Source organism: Antedon bifida, chromosome 5 (genome assembly GCF_963402885.1).
Source record: "Antedon bifida chromosome 5, ecAntBifi1.1, whole genome shotgun sequence".
Taxonomy (NCBI): Eukaryota; Metazoa; Echinodermata; class Crinoidea; order Comatulida; family Antedonidae; genus Antedon; species Antedon bifida.
This window is the reverse complement of record NC_136230.1, coordinates 4,226,792-4,248,629: the sequence shown is the minus strand read 5'-3', so window position 1 is coordinate 4,248,629 and position 21,838 is coordinate 4,226,792. Positions and strand designations below refer to the sequence as shown.

Sequence of the window (21,838 nt, the reverse complement as noted above, 5' to 3'; positions counted from 1 at the left end):
TCGAGTCCTTTGGTTTATGAGATAGTTGTATAGTATTTCAATCTCTGATTTCTAATTTCTAATCGCTGTAAAACAAGAATTTATGAATGATGATGTAACATGAAAAACATAATCACGTCATGTTATATAATTGTTTAATGCAGACCAAGGTTGACTTAAAGTATAAAGTTAATACATTTTTTTAAAATGAAATACAAACTTTAGCAAAGAAAATGTTAATTTCTGAAATTTAAAATTTCTAAAAATGTTCAACCTTTAGATTTGGTATTAGAAAACATAGAAGTGTCCATTCAATAAGGATAGACACTATTTCCCATAAACACTTCCAAAACATATGAATTCTACTTAGAAAAAGATTGTAACTGATTTATTTGAAACGCAGCATAAATGCACAATAATTTAACCTGTATAGAAAAATGTGTTTTTATACAATATGCTTTCCTGCATATCTAGTAAGGCACCTTTAGGCAACTATTGCAGATTGTGGAATGACATTACCGGGTCTTCAAAAGGGTCAGAACGCTCTTTTGTTTAGCCTAGGAAAAAATCAATACATTTTTTACATACTTATTAATTTGCCGTGCGCAAATAAAATGTCAACTAGTGCCGTTAGTGCAATTCCATCTACTGGCCTCATTTTGTATTAGAAAGGCATATTCGACTTCTTTATATTTACTGAATGTGTAGGATTAAGAGAGAGTGTGTAAGGTGAATTGAACAGCCACTCTCTTTGTCAAATGTGTGTGTGAATATAAACTTTTCAATAAAACAGGTGTCACACATTTTATGCAAATTCATTTAGCTTGACAAAATGTTTTGTTAGGTCAGGTTTTGTGTTAAATTAATGATTATTTTAGATAGAGGTGTGTCTCATAGAATAATTCATTTTTGAATTTTGTGTTTTTTGTATGGAGAATGCTTTCAAGATTTACATTTTTCTTTTTTTTTAATAAAGGCAGTTCCATCCATTCAACTCACTAAATATTCTCTCTATTTAACTCATGAAAATATTCTCCTTTTTTAACTCATGAAAATATTCTCCCTATTCAAAATCACACATAAATATAACAATTTCGGAAGAAAATTGTCTGAGCAAAAACATATTATATATTTATATATGCTAACTTTTCTGGCTGTTTTACTTGATTTAGCTATTCGCTTTTTTTTTGTATCTCCATTGAGATCCAGCCACTGATACCCACAGCATTGTCATTTTTTCAGTAATTTGCCTTTGGATTTATATATATATATTTGGAAGAAAATAGACTGCTATAGTTCCATCAAGCTGTCATTGACTGGTTTTCATGTACTACTTTATGCATTCTTTACCAATAATATTCCTTATTAATAATGTTATTAATTTTATACCACACTTACTACAATAGGTACATCCTTTATAGCATAATAAATAATACAACAAATTATCCACATTGTTATTATTTCCGTACCATAGACATCACTATTATTAACACTAGCAATATAGTAATAACAAGGCAAATAGTTTAAATATAGATTATTGATTTTTTTCTTAGTGATAAAATGTATATATAATTACAATATCCGTGGAAATACGTTGTGCAATATAATGAGAAACAAATTATCTATTGCATTACGTATTGCGTTTCATACTTAACACCTTTTATGTCACAGGAGCGATGATTAATGTTATTATCGGAAGCTGTGTTTTGCGTGACGCTTTTCAGGGAAAGTTTACATATGAACGAATTTGTTATTTTAATTTTTATATTGTTTTACAGTCCAGTTAAGATTTCTAATTTGTTTATTTTTTATCTAAAAAACTTGTTAATTTTTATCATTTTAATAATTATGTTATCGATATTTATCAATAAAATCACTTAGTCTGCAATCATTGTTATATTCATCAATATCAAATTAACTTCATTAAAATAAAATTATGAGAAGAGCTAAAATCTCCTGGAAATTTCTAAATAATAATGTTCATATTGTTCCATTCACAGTATTTCAAGACACATGTACGAGTTCCCACCGAATACTCCGACGGCAGCCGTCCCCCTTCCCCATTTTACTCCAGTTCGCAATGACAACAGACCAAAGAACACAAAATTTGCACATCCTAAGTACAGAAGAATAAAAAGCAAGTACTCATGCTGGGACCACTGCTCATGGAAGTGTATGGCTCTTGTGTTACTTATTATGGTGTGTGCGCTTATTACAGCTCTTATTTGTTTAACAGGTAAAGTTAACTACAATTTATTTTCTTTCATGATTACAGTACAGAAGTTGACCAAAATGGTACTACTGTAGCCTAAAAATGTGTATACAGAAATGTCATTGTTACTACATTAGTTACACCTAGATATCTCTTATATCCTGAAAGTCATCTAAATTTATATTCTTTTATCATACACTGATGTATAAGTTTTGCTTAATAACAGGTTTTATTTTTGTTGCAACCCCTTTCTGACCACTTTTCATGAGTAATTTCAAATTCAAAAACACCATGTTATCCTTAAAATACACATTCATGTTTTTATAGAATTCTATCATTAATGGTTGTATCTACATAACTATCATGGGAGATTGCTAAGTATTGGAAAAATACATCACTACCAAATTTGACATTTAAAATCGTAATAAGCACTACATTCTGAAATATTAAACAGAATTCCCGAAAGATTTCGGCTTAGAATGAATAAACAAAAATATTTTCACAAATCAAGATTTCTATTTCTCTGTGACATTCAATGAAAGTGTGAAAATCAAATAAATTAAATAATTTATATTTCGATGGATTTAGTCATAATTAATTGAATATACTGTATTTATGCTACTTTCTGCATATGTGTTGGCTATTCTCATGTGGTATCTCATCTCTTATATATAGGGCACTTAGCCTATGTTGTAGACGGCAGTTCAACTTAATATTGTTAAAAAGAGAAATATACATGGCTTTTAAATTAAAACGGCGACTTTGGATTAACAACATAGGGACTTAGCAAGTCTAGTAGGGCATCCACCAAAACCATTTTATGCTGTTATATACAGTATTATATTTCATATTAGGCAAGCCTGTATGTTGCCAAAGTGGTTCGAGGAGAAACCCCATTTTTGGTTAAGTGTCCTTTTCAAACTAGAGACCGGCAACATATGTGATGGTAAATGGGCCTCACGACAATCGTTGCCGTTTTATGTGAAAAGAAACTTGCCTATAAAATTCTTTACTAGGTTGGAAAAACGTTCTATTCATATTATAAATGTGAAATTCAAACTCCACACCTGTCATTTGTCACTACCAAATTACCATTATAAACAAACTACATTTCGATCCTAATCAAAAATTCTCAGAGCTTTTTCCTAATATGAACACAGGCATTCTAAGAAAGGTCCAGGACCTCTATTAGCACCATGTTATCATGTTATTCTCATTGCTATATAAACACACTATCCCGATGGTACAATTAACACAGAAGGCTTATACATTAGTTTTCAGGCTAACCACTACTACGATCATTTTCAACTCATTTGCATCACATCACGTAGATTGGAGAAAAATTACATAATGTTAATCAAAGACTACCAATTATGTGAAAATATATCAAATATGCGTCAAAGAATAATTTAAAAATGGATTTATCTAAAAGAAGAATCACCAGATTAATCAGTTAATTTGTTTAAAAATTTCATTTTGTTCTGCCTAAGGCAAAATTATGTTTTATGCGTTTTACCTAATTTGTGCATTTTTTTTTGGTTCTTTACAGCTGTCAAACTCTTTCAACAGGAGACTCATCCTGTTATATCAGTAGGCACAAAAACAGAGAATCCCGGCTATTTCACCCCAGGAGAAGGCCCAACAAAATTACCTGGTGAGAACTCAAATTAAAATAGTTAAAAGTTTAATAATAGTTTCAAGTTTGATATGAGATAAGTGTTAATTAATGTCGTTTTTATTTTAACTACAAAGTCTCTGAAGTGGGTAAGAAATATCTGCTTCACAAACTTATATATCATTAAATCTGCTCTGAATTTTAAAAAAATTGTTTATAGTGGATTTGTAGCCTTTACAAGTTTTCCCTATTTCAGGTTTATGAATTGGTGTCCATTTAAAAGATAAATTTGTAAAAACCATTTTATGTTTAATTTTCAGATTCAACTTCATTACCTTTGGTAGTGGAACAAATACCGCTTGGCGCACATGTTAAAAGAACTGTCCAATCAGGGGACTTTTTACAAATCATTATGCAAATTAATGACCCTAAATATGTCCAATTGAACCTTACTGTCGGACATCATGCATTTCTGGCAGTGTATGGACGAAGGGGTGGACCACCAACGCATACTGTGTATGATTTTGTTGAAGTGCATTCTGGGAGGAGCTACCCACAGGATCGGAGTAGGCGACATGCGTTAAGGAATAGTGCAATTTTTGGGAGGACTGCTAGCCACCATCATCAAGTAGACAACAACAAAAGACATGGAGGGAAGTCTTTAGCTGTAAGGCAAGAACGATCAATGTCAACTAAAACCATCTTTTCTTTTGTTCAATATATGGAACAAGGATCGTGGTATATCGGAATATTTAATGATGGGAAAAGGACAGAAGATGTTAAGTTTATAGCTGGTGTAAAAGGTTAACAAAATATTTGTTTTTCTACATGAAGTCAAAGCAAATAGATAATAAGTTATTGAATTTTATTAATACAACAACAAAAGTAACTCTATAATAATTCTTCTAGTTCTTGGCTAGGCCCCAGATATTGAAATAAATTAGCTGCATCTTGCTTGCATATTGTGATGATTTTTCTCATAGAACAAATTAAAAATGTAAAAGATTTTTAAAAACTGTTTTAATTAATGCAATTTAAAAACGTTATTAGGTGACGGTGGTATACCTTGTCTGAACGACTGCAGTGGCAATGGACAATGTGTTGATGGACAGTGCAAGTGTTATCCAACATTTACAGGGGAAGATTGCTCCAAAGGTGGGTACCTATATTGCAAATGCCTTATTATTTACAGGGGCTAGCTTTGTTCTTGGCTTGGCAATTTCAAGCATCTGCAATGCCTTCTCTTGGTAGTCAACTTTTGTATCTTGTTTTTATAAACTGTTTCTAAAAATAACCAATTATAACCAAATTTATATTTTGTTTTTTTTTATTTGATGCTTCTCTTTGTTTTCTAACTCTCTGTTTGATTGTTGTTATGGAATCGTGCACTTTATTAACATTACAAAAACTTATCCAATTTGAAAAATGTAAACAAGTCACAACAGTAAATTACTACAGTGAGCACTCAAATTGAGTAATCCATAACGTCGTTTGTTTTGCAGAATGTATTTTAATTAGAAAACTAAATTATTTAAGTAATTTATTTATCATAGGTGGACGCCATCCGTTTTATTTCCCCACCCTAAATTCTGCAAAACAATACAAAAAACATTCTTTTCAGTACAGCACTTCAATTTACACTTTTTCAAAACTACTACTAAGGAGACTAAAGGCAAACATAAGCAGTTAGCTACTGCGTCTAGAAAGTATTTCAGCGTTAAAGCAATGCTTCTGTTGTTTAGTACCAGTTACTCTATGTCTACAGTAATCACAATTCGTTTCAGGTGTGTGCCCAACATTATGTAGTACACATGGGCAGTACCACGATGGGGTGTGTATTTGTAACGTAGGTTGGATGGGAGCTGAATGTGAAATACAAGAGAATCAATGCCTCGACCCAGATTGCAGCGGAAACGGCAGATGCATTAACAGTGTTTGCGTCTGTAATGACGGGTTTGTAGGCCCAACATGCCGTGAAGGTACATTGCGTAATTTTATCGGCAAACATCGCTTGTTTGGTTGCATGGATGCTTAACTCATTCTAGCCTATAGCTGTGTATCATATCCCCATTATGCATGACTACCTTTTAGTGCGTTAAATTATGTGTAGCTCATTTTAAACATATTTGCTTTTCGTAATGTATCGGTTATATATATTTTTAAAAATCCCTTAATGCCTGTTTGATGTATTTATCGCAAGCACTTAATTTGTATCGACTTCATATGTTGGTAATGAACAACAACTAACTGTTATTAGTGTTAAAGTAATTTTTTTTTTTTAAATTGCGTGTTAGTAGTATGGATGAACTATGGGATATATTAACCTGGTTACACATACATAAGGATTACCATTAAGCTAAGGGGCCTTTCATGGTATTTTCAAGTCCAATCAAATAAAAGTTCTGCTATTTCCTGATGGTATGAATATGCAAATTGATGTCCTCACCTTAACATGAATTCCAAGACAAGATCTCCAAAGAGAAAACAAATCTGAACTAAATATTGTTAGCTTTATCTTTCTCCAGTTCTTTTTATTACTCTTTCCACAGGTGTAATCTTAATTTACATATTATTAACACCTGTATAAATATACATTATTGAAGAGAAGAAAATAAGCACATTTTTTCGAAAAATTTATATTGGTGTGTTGCATCGAGAGAAACGTGATATTTTAAGTTTATTTTGTTTTTTTAGAATCTTTTTTTAATCTATTCTTCACAAGTTACATAATCTTATTTAAACTATGTATATCCACTTTTATCTCTTTAAATTATTTTACTTGTAACATAAATCCATTAAGCTCTTTAAGGCATGTCGTCTGCATTTTCATAGCTTACCGATGATAGCTAATATTAATTTGATATTTGCAGTTTCATATAAATTACCTGGTATTTTTACTTTAGATATAAAAAGAAAATGAATTGTGTTTGGTAACAGTTAATATTTGAAATTTAGTATCTGTGTCATCTGTGAAGTGTTATATAAAAATCTTTGTTTTGTTTAAATTTTGAGTTAGGCACATTAGCCTACTTTAAAGACCTTTTTGAGATAGATTAACATATTTACTTGTGATATAAAAAGATAAAAAAACCTTTTGAAATTGAAATGTTTACTATTAAATTGTATCAGTAAATCACACAGTGAACTAAGTATAGAGGAACAAACATGAAATCAGCCACAATATTACAACACATTTCTGTTTTTTTTAATATTAGTTTTTACCATAGATGTTATTATCCACAGCTTAAAATACATACAACTTTTCTAAGTGGTTTTTACACCATGTTATCTCCTCTCACTTTCAGTGTGCCTTAATAGATGTTTATTTTTTTCATTTCCATATGTTACATACATTTATAGATATTTTACATCGCCTGGTTTGGTGCTAATATGTCTGTATTCATAATGTGCCTAGCGTCAGCATGCTTTTGTTCAATTAAACCCTTTAGTTCTTACTCATTCTTCGGCTATTAGCTCAGGCTTTTTTTTTCTACTCTCTCCCCTCCGCTTACAAAGCTGATTGCATGGAGCATACCTGTTCTGGTAATGGAATATGCCAAAATACCATCTGTTCTTGTCACCCGGGGTGGGCAGGGTACAAATGTCACTTATCGGTGACCCCTCAAAAACAGGGGAGAAACAGCATTGTTTCACACAACGGTAAAATGACAAATGTCTTAGTTAACCCCTCACATCTAAGAGCTGACACACGTCGGGTGACTGAACATGGTAGTGGCTCCAGAGCTCATGCATCATCGGACTATTCCACTGTGGAAAATGGGGATGATCATTACTTAATTAAAGGTAAAGAGAGTACAGTATGCCGGCTGCTATTTTTACGGGACTTGCATGGCTTGCTATTAGCTATAAGCACTAACCTGCTTGGACTAAACATACTCATAATTAACATAAACGAACAGAATAAAATTATTAAAATTGTCTGATGATTTTAAATTAAAAAAATATTTAAAACATAGAAGTTACTATGTTTATAGATTTGCACTTGTATTGATCCATAATGATGTCATTATTGTTTGTACGTTTCATTTCGTAATGTTTTGTAATCATTTTCAGTAGTTAGTAAATCCTGCCTTTCATATGTATTAACACTGATTAAACATTACATTAAGAGGCTATTCAACTTTAGAATTTTCATTCATCTGCTTTTTAACTATATTAGATTAAAATATTGTTGACTTAAACGTAAATATAAAGTACAGATCTCCCTCCAAATAAGAACCACTAAGATTAGTTTAGACTGTAATTGGAATCATTTTTAGATCTGGATACGTTAATTTGTGTTAGCCTAAATAGAAGGCATCTATTATTTGGATGATCTTTAATTAGAGAATAACCTGTATTACTAATATAAAGTAATTTAACTACATTTCAAAGGGTTAAATATTTTTTCTGAATACTTTTAAATAGTTGTGAAGTACTGCGAAATAGACAGCGAATGTGGCGATAATGGGGAATGTTTGGAAGGCCATTGTCGATGTCTGCCAGGCTGGGGTGGTATGAACTGTTCATCTGAGCTGTGCATGGCTAACTGTGGTGACCATGGCACCTGTGTAGGTAGTACCTGTAAATGCGACCAGGGCTGGAACGGCAAATTCTGTAGCCTAGACGGATGTCCATCAATGTGTAATGGTAATGGGCTGTGTAATGATGTGGATGGCGAGTGGTCTTGTAGCTGTGTACGAGGGTTTGGAGGAGAAAGCTGTGACATCACTAAAGAACTTGATTGCGAAGATTCAGTAGATAATGATGGAGGTAATTATAACCCAAAAAAGAAACAGAATTTTAAAAACAAATTTAAATCTTTCGTAACCCCCTGAAACTGTCAGTTGTACAAAATTGTAATATATTTACTATTATTTTGTGTTACGTTTGTAAGATCTCTTTAGATTCATTGGTTAAACGCCTTTTTTGTATTTGTGTATACATTGTATGCAAGTCAAAATGTAAACCAACAAACCAAATTTCATTTCTACCTTGTTGTTAAAATGACAATAAATAATATCGTATCATATACAGTCAAATAAGTTACATGTCAAAATGAATACAATCAAGAAAGGTATAACCCCAAATTCACAAAATTCTTTATATCATGAATACGAATTTATCGATCGTTATCTTTACTGCTAATTGTAAGCTTAGAATTACATGCTACACATATAATGTCTTGCAAGATATATAATTTCTTGTGTGTTCCTCAGATATGCAAATATAATGTTAATTTTTATTAGTGAATTTCTGTCCTAATTGTTGAAGATTCAGACAATATTCTCTACGACCGCTCCAGGATATAAATGCAACAAACTCTGCATGTTTCGCAGTAATTATTCCATAAATTTCATGCTTCAGCATTTTTGTAATTTTTCAGACTTGCTAAGGGACTGTGAAGATCCTGACTGTTGTATGAGGGCGGTTTGTAGTACCGATTCGATATGCAAAACCGTCCCAGATCCAACAGAGAAGGTAGTGCAAAGTGAAGCAATGTCGAGATCGTTCTACGATCGTATGAAGTTCTTGATGCAGCATAACAGTGTCCAAATCGACGCCCGTATTGAAGAACATCAACGAAAGTATGTAATTGTTTAACATTTTTTAACACATTTTACAGAAATTTTAAATCTCATTACATGACATGCAACATACTACAAGAACTATACGCCCACTAAGCGATAGTTTTCCTATTTCATTTTTACAATTGTACATATTTATAGCACGGTTATGTATCATTGGTCCAATTTTGTTATTTGAAATCTAAATCTCATTACAAGACTTAGTTGACATCATAGACATACTACATAGACATACTAAAAAGACTAGACGTCCACTAGGTAGATACTGTTTCTATTTCTATTCAATCATACATTATTATAGCATGGTTTATGTATCATTGGTCCAATATTGTTTTACATTTAAATTAAATTTTTTCACAATTCTGAAAGTAGAATACCTCTTGAAAAACGATGTAAGATATAAAATCACTTGAAAATAATAAATGAATATGTATGTCAGATTTTAAAGCCAATATAAAAGTGAAACTGTGTATTAATTTTTCAGTATGAAATTCTCAATTAAGATAAAGTAGGTCCAGTCCTTCGTAAGTTAAAAATAATGAGAAGAAATTTGATATTTTATGATTCCGAAGACAAGTAGATCTTAAAGGAACAGAAGCGGAGAATTGATGCTAGTCATAATGTCTGTAAAATGATGGAATACTTCATTTTTCCATGGGGTATTCATTTCTAATTAAATTACTGAAATAATTGTAATTCACAAAATATGGTCATTTTGTATCTATCATATTAGCAGCTTGAAAAACTATTCAACATCTAATTTATTACAGTGTTACTATTGATGCTATAGTAGGTTGATAATTGAGAAAAATATAACTTATTATAAATTGAGTAATTTTTATTTTAATTTGATATCTTTCGGCTTGTGTCAACTATACTATTTTTTGTGTTATGCTACATTTTTGTGTTAACAAATTTTGTTAACTCAATCTTTAATTGCATTTAGTAGCTAGTTAAGATAGCTCTACAGTAAATTGCCTAAATTCTTCCTTACAAAGTATAAATCAGAATATTTACACATAAAATGATATACACGACAAAACCTTTTTTCGTGTATTTGATGTATGAAGCTATTTGATATTATGCCCTTTAAACAAATCCTAGTGTGCTCGAAATAAAGCAGAAAAATAATTTATAGAGTGTAGAAAATAGAATATATGTTTCATATTTATACCTATTCCCTAGTGTATGATATGTGAACTTAACTGGACTGTTCTATTTTTCATACAGGTGTGTATTTTTAAATAAATACTGTGGCCCGTTTTGTATTTGTTGTAATTTCATCATTATTGTTGAATTTACCTGAAATTAAGGATGTTTGACATTCTTTTCTCTATAGACGTTTAAAGGTTTTGTTTTCAATTTTCTTTTAGACACACATCTGTTGTTAGAGGTATGGTGATGACAGAGGATGGAAGTCCTCTGGTCGGTGTCATGGTTACAGCTGTGAATAATGCAGCCCTGGGAAGAACGTACACACGATATGATGGAGTGTAAGTAGAAGGAATATACTATACTATATATATTTATAAAGCGCTTTTCCAAAAAAAGGACCAAAGCGCTACACAATAGGAATAATATCAATAGGATTGATTTCAATATACAGTTTGGTCCCCTTAATAGAGGTGCCGCTGAATATGAGTGTCCCAGGTTTACTGTTACCTCCATTATGTATTAATAGCACTATAACAATAAAACACTATCCAACTTTATGTGACAAAAAAAATGTGATGTGTCCATATATGGACATGATGGTGTCATATCACTACCATATTTGGGTATATCACTACCATATTTGGGCACATCACACTTTTTTGTCAAACCAGTTTTATAGTGTAGACAGAGCTTTAAAAGATGTTTTTTGATAATACCTTGTACGTATAACGCCAGTACCAAATTCTTACATAAACCCACCACAAGGTAATTAGGCTCATATCTAAGTCAGTACAGTAATTTATATTCTATTATAAATTTTATAATAAATGATACATTATCACTAAAAAACATTTTTTTTATATTTTATTAGATTTGATATGCTTGTTGTTGGTGGTGGCAGTATTAAGCTTCAGTTTACACGCGAGCCATTTGCCATGACGACCATTGCTGTCCTAGTACCATACGGCGATTTTATATATGTGGACAACATTGCTATGATTCTAGCCGGCATGAATATTGCTGATGATATGCCTAGTGGAGTGCAGAACTGTTATGGAGCCCATCGTGATAGGCCTAGCTTTGTTGTGCTGCCATCTATTGATATATCTGATGCTAGTTGCAGTAAGAACGGTGTTATGTTAGATCGAAAGGTGAATATTTTGATGTTGTGTGTTTCTGTGTAGTCCAAGTAGATTTATATATTTCAAAATTCACTTTATTATCACATAAAAAGATGTTTGTTTTTCAGAATTGGATTATGTCATTTTTACACACAATTAACCAATTAAAACATTTCTGACAGGTTGTTCATGAAAGAATTGTGATCCCAAGAACGAAAATAAGCCTAGACTATCTTAGCAGTAATGCACCTAGCCATCAAACCACCATCAGCATTGAATTGTCCAATGAGCTTCCAGATGATTTGACAATAGTTCATGTCCACGTCTCGGTCCAGGGTAAGCTCTTTAAGAGACGTCTGGAACCAGAAGCTAACCTCCAGTACACATTCAGTTGGGATCGCACTGATGCATATGGTCAGAAAGTTTATGGAGAAGTTTCTGCTATAGGTGTGTATATCATACAATGTGTTGAATATGTGTTTTTTGTCACCTTAGAACAAAAAATATTGGGAGTGTGATGGGGGGAAAAAAGAAAAGAATGTCAAATGCTTTGTACTGATAAAACCGATTTTTGTAACTTTATTTTTCAAATTGTTTTCTTACAGTTTCTGTTGGGTATGAGTTCCAAGGTTGTAAAGAGATATTGTGGGATAAGAAAGCAGTGGGAATCCAGGGGTATGATCTCAACTACTCAGGCCTAGCAGGATGGAATCTACCCATGTTGTATACATACAATCCTGTCCAAGGTATGCAGATATTATTTATTAGATACATTTCATATTAAATTGTTATCTACCTTTTTGCAAAGTAAACTTTAATGTAATGATATAATGAAATATGCCTGTTTGTAAGTGGGTTTTTGAGAGAGTGTTCGTTTATTGTATCAGAAATTCACATACATAAATTACTTTCTTTCAGGTGTTGTAACCAGTGGTGATGGCTCACATATATTCCTTCAGAATGAACCAATGGTGATCAACACTATCATGGGTAATGGAAAGTTACGAAGTCTGCCGTGTTCGCAATGTAATGGACCTGCAAAAGATGCCAAAATGCGTGCTCCAGTCGCTCTTGCCGCTGATTCCAGAGGGAACATATATGTTGGTGATTACAACTTTATTCGCAAGATTGATCTTGGTGGAGATACCTCCAAACTAGTTAAATTAAGGTATGATTAAATTTGCTATTTCCACCCTTTTTTGTTTCACCAAATATAGTAGTGATATGTTATCATCATGTCCATATATGGGCACATCATATGTTTTTTTCACATAAAGTTTGATAGTGTAGACAAGGCTTAAAGCTCAAACTAGTTTGATAAAAAAAAGTGTGATGTGCCCAAATATGGTAGTGGTGTTACTTTTAGCTTGTGTTTAAGTAATATGCCCAACTTTTAAAGGTGTGTTTTGTTATCTTTCTCAGTGACAATCCAACATACAAATATTACCTAGCTACTAGTCCTTTGGATGGAGATGTCTACATATCCAGTAACCAAAATAAACGCATTTATCGAATATTGGATAAATCATCTCCAGACGTTAACAAAATTGAAAACAATATAGAGGTGGTGGCAGGAACAGGAACACTGTGTCTGCCAGTAGACTCTTACAAATGTGGGGATGATGGACCTGCAGATGAGGCTAAGCTCATTTCTCCAAAAGGTATGTTCTAGAATTGATGGAATATTTTGATCTCATTTAACACACTAAATACTAAACCAGAATTGTCCATAAGGGCCCAAATGTTCTTCCAGAAACCAGGTATTTTCAACAAGTCCAATATTTAGTGACCAGTTTTAAAAGAGTTGACAGTCGTAGAGTGTCAAATTGATTTTCTTTCTTGATGTTTTTAAATCAAACCCTTTTTACGTAATTTAGTAGTTGATATGAAATTAAACATGATGGTGCAGAATTATAATGATTTGCAAGTCAGGTTGTTTCATTTTTATCTTCCTGTCTCTCTAATTGACAATTTAAATGATATTTCATTTCTATATCAGATATTAATATATCAAATCCCATGACAAGTGTCTAAAAGATCAATCACAATTTTAATTGAAAAAGATTCAATTTAAAAAAAAATGTTTTTTTCTTTTCCACCAGGTATCAGCGTTGCCAATGATGGCACTGTTTACTTTATTGATGGTAACATCATTCGAATGATCTCTCCAGATGGTGTCATGGGCACATTCCTTGGCTCACATAACTTGCTCACTGCTCCAAGAGCATTTGCTTGTGATAGAAGTATGTCCTTTGATGAGGTTAGCCTTAACCAGCCAACAGAGATGAGCATCAACCGGCTTGACAATTCACTGTACGTCGTTGATGATGACGTTGTGCTAAGAATCACCATGGATCGTCAAGTGACCATAGTTGCTGGTGTTCCAGTTGGTTGTCACACAAGTCAGTCTCATATTGAGAGTTCCGCTGATTCAAATGAAGTTGGAATAGCCACTAGAGAGGTACTGATTTCACCAACTGCCATTTCTCTTACAAACGATGGAAAACTCTTTGTTGCAGAATCAAGTACAGAAGGCATCAACAGAGTAAGATTGGTAACACCAAACGGAATGATTCAAAGATTCGTTGGCAGAGATTCTAGCTGTGACTGCATGCAAGACACATGTGATTGCTTTGATGGCAATAAGTCTGTTGCAGTGGAGACATTACTACATGCACCCACAGCTCTAACAACACTCAGTGATGGCACTCTTGTGATCGCAGATCAAGGCAACTTAAGAATTCGTAGTGTAGGAACTAACCTTCCCTCAGTTAAGCGGCACCAATTTTATGAAATTCCATCAGACAGTAAGACTGAAGTTCTGGTTTTTGACAGCTTTGGCCAACATGTTAGCACTAGAGATACCCTGACAGAGCAGGTGCTATTTAACTTCACTTACACATCAAAGAGACTTCTGAAGACCGTTTCAGATGTCTATGGCAATGTGATCTCTATTGACTACAACTCTCGTAACAAGCCAACACAAATTCTTGTACCTACTGGTGATGCGATCCAGCTGACGGTTAGTTCCACATCAGGATTCTTAACAAGAGTACATGGAGAAGGTCTGGACATCAGTATCAAGTATACATCTGAAGAATCTGGTCTACTGCAGCAGATGTCTGGAAGGAGTGGTCATTTCCAATCATACAAGTAAGTTTAGAGTAACATTTTGACAATAAATGGTAAACTTTTGTTCTTTTCCAGTTCTGTTTGATATAATAATTAATAACAAAATTGGGCTGACCTTTGACCCAAAATGTCTAAATTATGGTAAGTTAAGTTTTCAGTATTCATTTTTAAAGTAACATAATTTTGGCCCTTAAGAAATGTCTTAAATTATCTTGTGGACATTTAAATTCTCACACTGTATAACATATATAATTATACTTTATTCAAATATTGTTTTTCTTCATAGTTACGATGAGTTTGGTCACCTGATGTCAACAGTAACCCCTACAGGTTACTCATCTTCAGTAGCTAGCAGGCTCAACAGAACACAAAGCATTGTCAGTATTGGATCTGCCGTAGATGCACGATCTATCAGTTTTTCAGAGCGACTTCCAAACTCAGTGAACCATAACTTAGTAAAAGGTTTGTGTTGTAAAATTGTTCAGAAATACAATTATCCCGGCCAATGATTCAAATTAGCACTCTTTAATATTAAAGAGTTGGTTTTAGATATACAAACTTTCTAAAGACACTATATTTAGCTTACTATACTTTATATTGTGTTTCCATAAAATATTTCAATCATGTTTTGTGAAAGTTGACACTGAAAAAATGTAACCAGTAACAGAAAATAAAACTATAAATAATGATTATGTGAATTAACAGCGTAATTACCAACACTCAAACTTCACAAACAATAACTCTGCAGCCACCAACAATTTCCTACACAATAATAGTAACTATCAGTGCTGTCAACATCATTTACACATTTAAGCTCCTGTAGGCAAACAGCAGTCAACATCATTAAAGTCATATCAATCATTGTCATGCTTGCCAACATCTTATAATCTGTAACATTCTCTCATCATTTACAACAGGTGATGTTTCAACAGCAGTAAATATTCGTAATGATGGAACTTCGATCATCAAGTACCCAAATGATGGTAGTATCATACTCGAGCCCGGCAGACACCCTCTATTTCAGGGTGATCATGTGATCCTGACTACCAAACGCAAGATCAGTTTCCCCGGAAGTAATGTCCACCGACTTGAATGGCGTTTCTATGGACGCCGAGGCGGTAGACAAGGAAGGCGCAAAATCATCATCGTCGGAAGACGTTTAAGAGTAAGTCATCTCATGAACAAGTGTGATTGACATGTGAGAGGTCCCAAGTTAGATAAATGAAATAGCGGGATATGAAAGAATGACTCAAAATATTGAGAACCTTCCAAAATTATTGGAAGGTTTGCCATGTCTATGATGTTTTAAAACATTTTGTGCAATTATATGTTTGTGGTTTTTTTTAGGTGAATGGGGATAATGTTCTTACGTTTGAGTACAACAGGTTCACAAAGGCTGAATCGGTAAAATTGGGTAATGATGAACAAGAAATTCTAACAATACATCACAACAATGGTCATCCAAATGAATGGAGACCCAGCAATGGACTATTGCCTGTTAATGTTTCTTACGACAATAGAGGACGCTTCACTAAGTGGCAGCAAGGATTGCTCGTGGAAAGCTTCAAATATGATACCACCGGACACTTGGTGGAAAGAGCCTATGACCAGGATATGACAAAGACCTGGCAGTTTGCGTATGATAAAGATGGAAATGTACGTATTTGTATTATAAATATTATTATTATAGATATTAATATAAGTATGCATTTGCATTTTACACATACATAAAGTTTAAATCTTCTCATTGAAACATAACTAACAACATTTTGGTTTTTTTTAGCTTAACATGGTTATTCTTCCGTCTGGAAAATTCTACGAATTGGGCTATGATAATCGAGGTTTCCTGGCAACAATAATTATGCCAAGTGGGCTAGAGCATAATGTGAAAACGTCAACTGGCATTGGATTCTACAGAAAGATATACTCTTCGTACAACTCAACAGCATGGTTAGTTGTCGACAAAACAACGTCAGATCAACCACTACGACTGTTATACCCAAGGACGAAACGACTGGTGCAATATACATATGATACACAAGATAGACCTTTGTCTGTGATTGATGAACAACAAGTGACTAAGTTCTCTTACAATAAGAATAGTGGTCAACTAAGAACTGTTGACCTTGTGACCCCTGATTTTTATCATCAGTTGAGGTACAAGTACTATGGCTCACTCACATCCCAGCAAATTGTACGAACACCAAGCGAAGTGGACTCAGTTAGCGTGCGTTTCATATATGAGTTTGATGAAAATTTTAAAGTATCGCGAATCAGATCTGAATTTAATATGACAGATGTGGCAGATTACACCAGACAGTACGACCCTAAGAAGGGTCTTCTGGTACGATTTGGAGGCTTCAGTGTTATGTATGATCACACAAGCACAATCATGCAAGCAATTAGCGATAACATATTTTCAATGCAGAAACAATTTGGTTCTTATATACTCCTGCAGTCTGTTCAATATCAAATTAACAATCGACGTCTTTTCGTCATGACGCTTTTGTATGATACGCACGGTCGTGTAGCAAACCGATCGATTGAATTTGCTGAGCATCGAGATGTGATGAGCTATCAATATAATGAAGATGGACAACTCATTGCTGTTGAGAAAAATTCAAATCCTCAGTGGCACTATTCTTATGACAGAAATGGAAATATGGAAACAGTTAGCACTGGAGGAAGTGTGACGACCTTGGAATATGATGGTGAGGACAGAATTACCAAATATGGTGCTGTGCATTATAAGATAGACAAAGATGGCTTTTTAACTCAACGTGGGAATGAGGTGTTTGAATACAATTCACAGGGACAATTAATGCATGCGCATCAAGAAGACCAATACCAGGTGTGGTATCAGTACGATGGTCTTGGACGACGCATTTGGCGGAAAGACCATCATGGAGCCAGGACACAATATTTCTATGCAGATGTAGAACGACCATCAAAAATCACACACATCTTTGAGCATGGCACACAAGAGATGTGGATCCTGGATTATGATCTTCAAGGTCATTTGTTTTCTATAAACAAGGGTGGCAGACAATTATACGTAGCAACAGACCATGTTGGAACACCTTACGGAATATTTAACACGGCGGGAGAAACGCAACGACAAATATCTTACACACCATTTGGTGGAATTATCTCTGACGTATTTCCTGAATTTGTCTTGCATATTGGCTTCATGGGTGGACTGTACGACCCAGAAACACACCTTGTGCATATTAATAAGAGGGATTATGATCCACGAATTGGTCGATGGACAACACCTGATGTTGGATTCTACAGTGCAGTTGGCAAACCTCAGAGGTTGAAGGCGTTTAACATGTACACATTCTTTGGCAATAATCCAACAAATATAGATAAGAAAAGAAACTATCTACTTGGTGAGTTATTTGTTTGTTATTTATGTTTCTTTCTTAGTTAAACTTCCAAACACTATCCACTTCATCAAAAAATTCAATTTTTTATATGTCTATGATACGCGATGAATGAGCTAATAACCAAAACCAAATAAATCATTCTGTTAGCCTATATTAACAATCTTTACATATATTTTATATTCACAGACACAGCATCATGGTTACCAGTATTAGGCTTTAACATCCAGACATTAATGCCACAAGTTACTAGTAAAGGTGAAGTGTGGAGAGGATCACCAAGTGAATGGAAAGAGTCTGCCAATTCATGCAAAGTTAGTATTTTTTTATATATGTATATTATAGTTTTCTCAGTTATATCTAAAAGTGACTATTGTCTTATCTTTTTCTTATATCTTTCAGGAGGTAACATCACCAATGTGCAAATTTGCAAATCAACTGGATGCATTTAATATTCATTTTAAAGCAAACCCAACAACTCAGCTCATTCCCAGTCATCTTGATGAGTCATCAAAGAGCTGCTCAGGACATCAGTCCAAATCTGGTCTTCAGCTAACTTTGCAAAGAGATACTTTATTTGTGAATCCACCAGAAAGTGGCACAAGTACTGATAGGAATATAGCAGCTCTTTTGAGTGGAGCAATACCACTGCAGAATTTAAGACATTATGAATACACTAAAGAGCATGTTTATCTTGTTAAAGAAGCAGAAGACAGTTTTCTGAATGATTTAAGATCATTGGGTCTTACACAGACTCTTGCACAAAGAACAATTGGCAAGTACAACATTTCTGTAGTCCAGAGATCTTTAGATCATAGGGGACTGGATGTCAGCTCTGATGACACAGTCTGGCATATTTATTTTGGTGTCAGCATTAATGATGCCAGAGAAGAAGTTATGGAGTTTGCAAAGTTGGTTGCTACAGAAGAAGCTTGGAAGAAGGAACAGGATAATTTAATTGACATGAAAAAAGGAAGAAGAACTTGGAGCGCTGAAGAAACGAGAAGGATAATAGAACACGGTAGATTAACAGAGTATGATTCGTACTATATCTTTGATGTAAGCGTTTATCCCCAGATTGCTTTTGATGGCAATAGCATAACATTCTTAACACCTGAGGAAGCAACAGATCACACACCATTACAATGATATGCAGTGCGAGATATCCATGCATTAACACAACAAGTAGCAGCTGATATAAAAATTGCTTTCTTTGACTCTTAATCCCAGAAAGAGCGATGTGAATGAGTCGTGTATACTGCAATAGTTCTTTACATGATTGTGTGATGCAACTTTCCTTTTTTTATATATAAATTTATAACCCTTGTAAATTGTGTACATTTTGAGGGGAAAAAAATAATGGTGCTAGATGTATTACGTTAGAAGTTGGACATTGTAGAAAAACTAGAAACGCACAGCATATGTATTTAAAGAAAGTCATAGTAAGTCTTAGAATGGGTTGTGTGCTATCCTATGATTAATTGATTGCTCGATCGATTGATTTTATTTGCTTTTAGAATATTGATTATGATGGTTAAACGTAAATGCGTTTAATATATGGCTGATATAATATGTGTTAAGAATTGATACAAAATAATAAATTTGGTACCTACAAATTAATTGATATTTAATTAAGGATTGCTTATTGATTAATTGTATCACTGATTGAAATTCATAAATTTATTTACTACTAATAATAAACCTTTTGATAAATCATGCTATAAAGTTTTTACCAAATTTAATTCTTTCGACTGAGTTTATTAAAAATTGTAAATAATACATTAAAAATATAATAATGCTCCCATAATAATGCTCTTTATTGTTTAAAAAAAATATTTATGCAACTCCCTATCTTTATGGAGTTTATTATTTTGATTGTCTTAAGCAGGCTTAGAGACGAATTACTATAGAGATGAATTTTATGTGATACCTTATTTCTTGTCACATAAATGTGCCAAATATGTATATTAAACATGTTCTATTAATTTTCAAAAGATAGATAAATTGTAAAAAAAAATGTAATTGTATTTAGTAAAATAATCGCAGCAAACTACCTTGAAAATTATTAAATGTAGTTAATTATTTTCAGTTCTATATAATAATCATAAATTAAAAGGGTAGCTCCAGATTTATCATATATACCAATAGAAGGTTTTAAACCCGGAACTACCGTTTAATACAATCAACTTTTTTGTAAACTTTGTATTACTGTAGGGCTGTAGTACTTTATTTCTTAAAGGGCAAGTCCAGGTTCAACAGCTTCACTGCTTATGAAAGTGAAGGTATTAGCAATGTGTACTGTAATATATTTTATATAAAAAAATGTCTCAAAACCTGGAATTCTCCTTTAAGCAACCTCTATTAAGTAGCTACCATATTGTGTGCTTGTTTTATTTTTTTGTCTTTTTAAAGTTTATTTTTCTACATTTTTTTAAATGTTAAATTTCCTGTTATGTATTAAGGAATGTATTATATTTGTAATTAATTGTTTTACATTTTATTATTTCAACAAATAAGCTTGAAATAGTAATGAATAATTTGTAAATATATAGAACAGTCTGTATGTAAACATTGGCAGGATTTTTTAAATAATTTTTATTTGTACTAACGAACAAATATCTTATTTACCCTAATTTAGTTTCCTAGTTTTTGTTAATTAAATTACTTCTTAACCATTTTCTTTGAATCCTTGTCCTAATGTCTTTCAATTTCAACTATATATTATACATAGATGTGAATGGCCTACGTTTGTCAAAATTAATGTCATTTTTAACAAAAAAATAAAATTTTTAAGTAATCTTTATTGAATGTAAAATATTAATAGTTTTTTTGTAAATGTATAGATTTACTGAATTAATTAAATAATAACATTAATAATTAATGTTGTGAATAATTCTTAAGTGTTTTCTATATTGCTTGCTTGCTTAAAAAAAGATGTATTTATGACGTCCGATAATAATCAACTTCGTTGTAGTGATTGCATGAATAATTAATATTGCCTTTAGATCTATATTAATATCAATTTGCTTTGGTATTATTACTTTAAAACGGCATGTGATATAGCTGAACATAAAAAGATTTGATTGTTTTTAAATGAAACTCAGACGTGTTTTGTGTTACTGTACCTCGTCGGTTAGATAACCTCTTCCCCCGCAGAGTTCTTGTTTTGCTCATAGTTTGTATGGGAGTGCGCATGTTTTTATGTATAAAAATGAAATGCTAAAATGTACACACAAGTATTAACGTTTATATTTATTCAACTTAAACATGTTTTATTCCAATTGTTGTTACGTTGCCAAGGGAGACACTGAACATTATCATGTTGTTTGTTTTAACATTTATTTTTCTTTGTAAAAGCTGCGTCCTTGTGTAGAGATGAATATACATATATTTACCATGTTTCATAATAAAAGACATTTTTGTCATAAATTGAATATTCAGTTCATATTGGTGTTATTATTTTAATAGTTGTTAACTGACCAACATACGGTATTTAGCTTAGGGGGTCGAGATAAAAATTGCTGAATATTTTGCATTGATATATTTGAAATTTTTCATATTTTGACAAACGTAATGAACAACGTATTTTGGAAAAACGAGCAATGAATAACGTATTTTGGACAAACGAGCAATGAATAACGTATTTTGGA

At 32.8% G+C, this 21,838-nt stretch overlaps 1 protein-coding gene across 8 annotated transcripts in view; it reads left to right on the top strand.

Moving 5' to 3' along the window:
- The window catches only part of LOC144843165 (teneurin-3-like), a 122,017-nt gene extending 100,395 nt beyond the window's left edge, over positions 1 to 21,622 (top strand). For 7 of the 8 annotated variants that reach the window (XM_078699891.1, XM_078699892.1, XM_078699889.1 and 4 more), the window contains 20 exons: positions 1,980 to 2,215; positions 3,741 to 3,845; positions 4,127 to 4,609; positions 4,857 to 4,961; positions 5,591 to 5,785; positions 8,235 to 8,579; positions 9,193 to 9,394; positions 10,768 to 10,887; positions 11,421 to 11,700; positions 11,853 to 12,117; positions 12,276 to 12,416; positions 12,589 to 12,838; positions 13,093 to 13,331; positions 13,773 to 14,823; positions 15,089 to 15,264; positions 15,720 to 15,967; positions 16,150 to 16,458; positions 16,586 to 18,194; positions 18,378 to 18,502; positions 18,591 to 21,622. In XM_078699891.1, the coding sequence (XP_078556017.1) occupies positions 1,980 to 2,215; positions 3,741 to 3,845; positions 4,127 to 4,609; positions 4,857 to 4,961; positions 5,591 to 5,785; positions 8,235 to 8,579; positions 9,193 to 9,394; positions 10,768 to 10,887; positions 11,421 to 11,700; positions 11,853 to 12,117; positions 12,276 to 12,416; positions 12,589 to 12,838; positions 13,093 to 13,331; positions 13,773 to 14,823; positions 15,089 to 15,264; positions 15,720 to 15,967; positions 16,150 to 16,458; positions 16,586 to 18,194; positions 18,378 to 18,502; positions 18,591 to 19,337 (7,231 nt within the window). In that variant the 3' untranslated portion in view covers positions 19,338 to 21,622. The remainder of the gene's footprint in view (positions 1 to 1,979; positions 2,216 to 3,740; positions 3,846 to 4,126; positions 4,610 to 4,856; positions 4,962 to 5,590; positions 5,786 to 8,234; positions 8,580 to 9,192; positions 9,395 to 10,767; positions 10,888 to 11,420; positions 11,701 to 11,852; positions 12,118 to 12,275; positions 12,417 to 12,588; positions 12,839 to 13,092; positions 13,332 to 13,772; positions 14,824 to 15,088; positions 15,265 to 15,719; positions 15,968 to 16,149; positions 16,459 to 16,585; positions 18,195 to 18,377; positions 18,503 to 18,590) is intronic. The other variant, XM_078699895.1, reaches the window with a different exon arrangement.
- Positions 21,623 to 21,838: the final 216 nt, after the last annotated feature.